This window comes from Chaetura pelagica, unplaced genomic scaffold, assembly GCF_000747805.2.
Source record: "Chaetura pelagica isolate M959 unplaced genomic scaffold, ChaPel_1.0 scaffold758, whole genome shotgun sequence".
NCBI lineage: Eukaryota > Metazoa > Chordata > Aves > Apodiformes > Apodidae > Chaetura > Chaetura pelagica.
The window spans coordinates 26,573-33,430 of NW_009954187.1; the positions used below are offsets into that span (position 1 = coordinate 26,573).

A 6,858-nucleotide genomic window follows, 5' to 3' on the forward strand; every position below is an offset into this window, starting at 1 on the left:
CTACCAGCATGGAGTCCAGCAGCACCTGCTGAGGCCTGAGCAGGCTCTTGGGCCATTCACTTTGCCCTTCAACCCAGCCCAGCGACCGACCTGACTGCTCTCAGTTGAGGCTCCACACAGGTTGCACCCACCAGTGTGGCACTTTTCACCCTCCTCTCATGGCCCCTTAGCCTCACCGTGAGCGGACGCACCGTCCCTCCTGGCCGGAGCAGGCAGAGCAGTGATGAAGCCAGGCTGAACCCCAGCCCCAGGGTCACCTCCCAAGACCCCCCAGCAGACGGGTGATGCGCACCGTTCAGCTTGCAGTGGAAATGGCTGCTGTTGAGAGCGCCAGGGAGCTCCAGGATGGGGTTGCTCCGGTTCAGCCGAGGCTCCTGCTGCCTCCGGTCTAGGTTGCCTGCTAAGCCGGGCAGCCCAGAAACGCGGTCCAGACCCAGGGGGTTCCTCCGCCTGTACTCCCGCCACTTCAGTGCTTGGGGGGAGAGGTGGTTCGCTGGGATGCCGCAGGCAGTGAGCACCAGGCAGGAGGACACAGGCAGACAGGAGAACATGGAGGGGAAGCAGGGTGAGAGAGGACGAGAAAGAGGAAGGACAGAAGAAGAGAGACAGCACACTGGTTAGAAGTCCAGCAGTGTTTCAGGACGTTAGCATGCAAACATGAAGGGAGCTGGAGGCCACAGCTTGGAAGGGCAGGGCAGGAGCCTGGGTGGCCTTGTGACTGTGGGCATAGAGGGAGCAGGTTTTAGGTGCAAGCACCTAGCATAGAGTGCTGTAAGATCAGCAGCTCATGCTGCTCTGTCTGGAGACACAGTGTTGGAGTTGGGACTGGAGGGACATGCTCTTAGTGTAGGACTTTTTCTAGGCAAACTGATGGTAGTGGCTGTGGGGCACTGCAGTCTAGATGCAATTTTGCCCTGGGCTATGAGAAAGGGTGGTAGTACAGGGAGCAGCCAGTCATAGGGAGCTGGAGATGTTCCAGAGTAGAGTGCCCTGGTGGGTGGGTACCTACCATTAAGAGGCCGTGTTCCCATGCTGCTCAGGGGACCAGAGCTGCTGGTCTCACTGCCACTTCTCCAGTGGGGATCTGTGTAGCCTCCCACTCTGCTCACAGGCACGCTGCCCATCGAGAGGGGTGGGAGGGATCCACTGTGGAGTCGGTACTCAGAGAGCGGCGGGCTTGGCTCCAATGGTGCCTCCTTCTTGGGAACCGGCTTGGGGTTCTCCTTTTGCCTCCGGGCATCAGCTTTGGTGGCCTGGGAGGGCTGCATGGCACTGAGAGCAGGGGAAGACCTCGTGGGGAGCAGGTTGGCAGAGATGGGGCAGGACCTGCTCCTGGGGGGCTGGCTCTCTCCGGCTCTTTCCGCGGTGGATGAGGAAGAGGAGTCCACGCTTTGGAAGAAAGGCACGTTGCACCGCACGGGAGAGTAACTCCCCAGGGGGGACGGGCGGGTTGTCTCGGGCGCAGGCTTCTTACTGCAGCCGTCACTGCTGCGGGAGGCAGCTCCATCCGTCGCGCGCTGGGTCAGCAGCGCGCCCTGGGCCTGGCTCCCCAGCCCCGCCGGCTGCTCCGCTGAGGTGGCCGAGGCCGAGGACTGGGAATTCGAAGAGATCTGCTGGCTGGCAGGCCGGTTGCTGGACAAGCTGTAGAGTTGGGAAAGGCTGGAGGCAAAATGGCTGTGCAAGGCACGAGCCTTGGGTGGCTTGCTGAAATGGTGCTGGAAAACAAAGGGCTGGATGGGCAGGGTCGTGGGGCGCTGGTCCTTGCTGTAGCGTACCACAGGCTTGCTGTCTGTGCCACCACCTTTGGGGAGAGAAGGGAGACAGAGTGTAAGGACAAGCAGGGGGACAGTCATCATCAGCCCAGCATCATCAGGCCAAAGGGAATGTGCCTCTCCAGGGCAGGAGAAAGAGGATGAGCTAGTGGCCAGTGACATGGGGACTCAAGTGGGATGCAGTGGATCAGGGATCCCAGTCAGTCCTCAAGTCTGGACTGGTTACACACATCATGAGCTGGCAGTGTGGCCTCAGATGCAGTTTCCACCTGTTGACAGCTCTGGAAGAGCAGAGCACTACACTAGGAGCTGTTTCTCCTGGTAGGGTCACCAACTCCACATCCCTTGCTCCCAAGACAGGACAAAGCCATGGCCCCAGGTGCCTGCCCTTGACCTGCCCCTGCCCAAGCAGCACCACAAAGCACCATGGCCCAATGCTCTGGGTTCAGTGAGATTTCTTACCCCAAAGGGGACCCTCCCCTCTCACAGGTGCTGAGAGCTCAACCAGTGAAGCACAATCATTACATGCAGTAGCACCGCAGTTCAGCATCCCACAGTGCACTCAGTGCAGTCAGAAAGGCCATCAGCTTCCCCTTCTCCCTCCCTCCTCTCTCTGGCAAGAGGATGTTCCTTTCATTCCCCTTCCTGTACCAGACCCAAGAGGGATGTTCCCAACCAAATCAGGACCACAGCAGAATTAGAAGAGCTTCCAATCCTGGAAAAGGCAGGCTAGCTCCACCAAATGATCATCAGGCATGTCCTAAGGGACTGTGCTGGGCTGATCTACATGTGCATGCTTCCATCCCCTGGTGAGGCCACACTATCCTGAAGGACACACCTGAAGCGTGACACGCTGTGCACAACACACTCCACACTGGATGCACACACAGGACTGACTGGGATCCCTGATCCACTGCATCCCAGCACAGCCTGGCACCTCCTGCCTTGTCTCTCCCCAGTGCTTCCAGCTCACAGCACATCCTGGGACACAGCAGACCCACCCCAAGCACAGCCCTGGTGTTCCTTGCTGCCTGTGGAGGAGTGTCTCCCCTATGACCATCCTTCAGCGGGGCTTGTTTTCCCTCTGGTCCCTTTGCAGACCCCCATAAGCTTGCAGGCTGCTCCCAGTGGACGTGAGGAACTCTGCCTCTGTCTCCAGCCACAGGCAGGAGCAGTGTACACAGTGCTAATGCCTGCCTTGCTGTCACGGTGCAGAGGAAAGGACCACAGCAAGGGGTGCAGGAACTGCAGGGATACACTGACCTGAGGCCTCCTGTTTGCCCCCACTTCCCTGAGCAGCTCTTCCTCCTTCCACGCACTCCTTCTGCAAACCAGGAGGGCTGCTCCTACTTTGCCTTCTCCCAGCAGAGACCTGCCCTCCCTGCCATCCCACATCAAGCACATGCTGAAGACTCAATAAACAAACAGGACAATAGCTAAAAAACTCCTGCTCCAAAGGCAAAAATTTCTCCCACATTCACCACAGCAACGAATTGTATGTTCTTCCTATCTCCTGTCAGAAATCTCTAGGGAATTACACGGTGACAGTCTGGTCCCTGGCATTTTTATGGCTATCTATTGCAGCAGTCTGGTCAGAGCCCCATTTTCAGATGGGCTCTTACCTGTGAAGCAGGTACATGAACTGTTTAGGGCAGAGACAGAGGTTTTCTGCCATGCTGGAGAAATGGCAATACCTCTGATGGGGCTATTGCACAGCGTCCTCACCAGGACAAGTGATACTAACATCAAGGTGGAAAGCAATTAATGAATTACAAGCTTTCCTGCAGAGGCAGCTGGGACAACTGCCCTCCGTAGGAACTTATTTTCTGCAGTGAAATGCACTGTGAAGAACATGGCTGGGATATGCCAAAGAGACATGCAGCTCCTCTAATCTCTGCAGAACTTACACTGTATCTACCAGCAGAGACTTTGTGAGCTCCTTGACCCTGCACTGAGAGGAGACTGCTAGCCACACCTCTTCCCTCCCCATCTCCGCACCATATGGCTCCAGAGAAGAAAGGCTAAAAACTCCTCAGTGATTCCCTTCCCTTCCTCTGCTGGGAAGACAGTTCTGCTCAGCATCTTCACATCTCTGTCTTAGGAGCTAAAGGCAGGTGATTCTCATGGACTAGGGGAGTACAATGCCCTGGAGGAGAGACAATCCACCAAGCTCCACAGACACCAAATGCTAATGCCGTGTCCTCCTACATGATCTAAGAGGTTTGCACAAAACCCCAAGAGACTTTAGAAATAGAAAGACAAGACATTTGCACTGATTTGGGCCTGAAATTGGTTTTTTTTCCTGGGAGTGGTGGACCAGGAAGCGAGCTGCACCCACTGCTATGCAGCTTTCTCTGCTGCTCCCCTCATGTCCCAAAGAGCGGCCACTCTTTTTACTTGTCCATTCTGCCTAGTTTGGCTCCTTACCGTCTGCTTGGGCTCTAACATCTCTTTGTCCATGGCCACTGGCAAAGCCACCTGAAAAGCTGGCATCTGCCGCCGTCAGCAGGGAGAGAGAGGCTTGCTCACCTGCCCCATGCCCACTGGGAACCTTCTCACTGGAGAGTGAGTCTTTGGTGGAACACAAAGCCTGGCTGTCCTCAAAAGCGTGATTCAAGCAGAAGCCCTCGCAGCTCCGGTTCAGGCCGTGGATGAAGGGCATGGGTGGAAGACTCTGGCTGCGGCGAGCTCTTTCTTCAAGGAAGGCTGGGCAATCCCGCTGTGCCTCAGGGATAGGGGAGAACTCCAAGGAGGAATCACCATTGGACCGGAGTGGTGGGGAGGTGCTGTTCTTTTTCCGGCCTTTAGCCAGTTCAGCAAAGGATGTTACTCGTTTCGGGGGGGAGCTTTGGATGGGTATTGCTGGGCTTTCACTCAGCTTGACTGGGCAGCTCACCATGCGCTCCAAGGAGCCCAGCCTGCTGCCAGGGCTCCTGTCCAGGTTCTGGTCATAGCTCCTGGAGCGCTGCCGGCTTGTGTTGAGGTTCGGTGGTGAAACATTCAGATAAACCTGACCCTCAATCATCTTCTTGGTGGCTTCTGCCTTTGTCTCCTCTTCACTGCACTCCACATTGTCTTCCTCTTGTCCCAGGTCAGGCCTTCTGAACAGATAGTATTCGGTGGCCTGGGCAGGGCTACCTTTGGTATGGTCTTCCGAGCAGCTAGTTATGGAAGATCCTGCCGGGCTGGGGGATGATTGGGAAGACAAGTCACATGTGACTAACTTATAATAATTCTGAGTAGCCACAACAAGCCGTGCTTGGCTTTGGAAGCAGGCAGTGAGGTCTGAGCTCTCTGAAGTGCAAGGCTCACAGTGGAGGTGGTAAGAGTTGCAGTTAGCATCAAGGACAGGTGAGGAGGAGTGTTGACACCCACACACCTTCCCTGAACTCTCTGGGTGATGCGACTCGCAAGACATCTTGGATTCTGTGGGTGATGAATGCAAATCCAGATAAAAAGCTCCTGTGTCTGAGTGGCTGCAGAAGGAAGAGTCACAGGACAGGTTGGCAGAATTCAGGTTAGATAGAGAATGGCCATTCATTTTGTTGTAGAGAGCACTGAAGTTCACCAGCACCCCATCAGAGCTGTTGCAGGAAGAGTCACTGATGTAGCCCATCTGTTGGTCAATCACTTCAGACTGACTTGATGAGCTGTAGCACCGACAGCGCTGGAGTTCAGAGCTGGAGCAGCTGCATGTTCGGCTGTGCAGGGCATCCTGATTCCTCAGAGGTTCACCTGTGTTCTGGTTCCACTCCTGGTCGCCACCATCGCAGGAGAAGTTGGAGGAGCTGCCACGATGGCAGCTGCATTCATCCAGCTCCATGCGTTCCGAAGCCTGGTGGCACCTGTTTGCGTTGTTCTTCTTCTGGACGTCATCACTGCTGATTTTGTCCTCTTGCCCATCCACCACCCCGGACCGGCTGGCCATGTTCCAGGATTTCACAATGTCGTTGGAATCGTGAAGGTGGAAAGGGGGCAAGGACAGCTCATGCAGATGAAAGGCAGGTTTGCCAGCCACAAGTGAGTTGTGAAGGTGAAAAGATTTTTCACCCAAGTCATCCCCAAAGACACTGAGGTCTTCACCTTCACTCATGTGTCTCTTACTGACACTAGGGGCAATCAAATCCTTTGCTTTGCCTTCTTTGTTGTCTGAGGCCTCTGCTGAGGTTTCGGGGGTCTGGAGAAAGCTGCTGTACACCAAGGAGTCAGTCTGTGAAAGGTCTCTGTCTGGAAGGGCAGCGTTCCGTGTAATGCTGAGCTCTGGCTGGCAGAAGGGGTTGGTCCTGTTGCTCACGGAGCAGCACTGTCTATCAGGGACCTGGCAATGCACCAGGGGAATGTGATGGACAATCAACGTCTCACCAGTCAGTTTGGGTGGACTATCCATAGTGAGGAATGCTCTTCAGGACATCAGTTAAGCTGGTGCTACCCATGGACAGATAAGGCTGCACATGAGAGGAAGGGAGGACAATTTTCATGAGGGAATTCAGATACCTAGAGAGAGACAAAAACACAAAGGAAGTCACCTCTCAGGAAAGGTAGTATTTAAAGCATTTTTGGTTTGATTGAAGACTTCATGCCAGCAAGGACCAAACTGACTGGCCTTTGTCAGCATGAGTATCCTAGCACCAGGTCCTGAGTTGTCCTTCCTCAAGAAAGAATGTAAGACAAAAACATCCCCCTCCCTGCAGAGGGAGCTGTGCTTTCAACTGACCCCTCTCAATCTTATCTGAAGTGAGCTGACTTCATTCCAGTAGCCAAAGAGCTGCACAGGCTTTGGGCCAAATCAAAACCTCACCATGGATGGCACTGTAGACCCACAGAAAAACACACAGTCAGCACAAGGCCTGAAATTAAGTGCTTCACTCTTGACGAGAGCAATCCATCTTCTCACACTAGATTCAATATCTTTCCTTGCCTTTACATACCTCAAACTTCTTTTAGGAACCAAACACTAAGCAGCACTGCCCAACCTTGCAACATTAGAGAGATACAAATCCTGGCTGAGACTGGAAAGCAGGAAAACACTGGAACAGGAAAGCAGCAACAACCATTCCACTCCAAAATCCAGGAACACCCATGAGGT

The 6,858-nt window shown here is 54.5% G+C and overlaps 1 protein-coding gene across 1 annotated transcript in view; it reads right to left on the bottom strand.

The window, feature by feature from the left end:
• RUSC2 (RUN and SH3 domain containing 2) overlaps positions 1-6,159 on the bottom strand; it is an 18,339-nt gene extending 12,180 nt beyond the window's left edge. The window contains exons 1-3 of the mRNA XM_010003045.1: positions 4,200-6,159; positions 1,010-1,801; positions 293-493 (exon numbers count right to left, since the gene is read on the bottom strand). Coding sequence (XP_010001347.1) covers positions 293-493; positions 1,010-1,801; positions 4,200-6,159 — 2,953 coding nt within the window. The remainder of the gene's footprint in view (positions 1-292; positions 494-1,009; positions 1,802-4,199) is intronic.
• Positions 6,160-6,858: the final 699 nt, after the last annotated feature.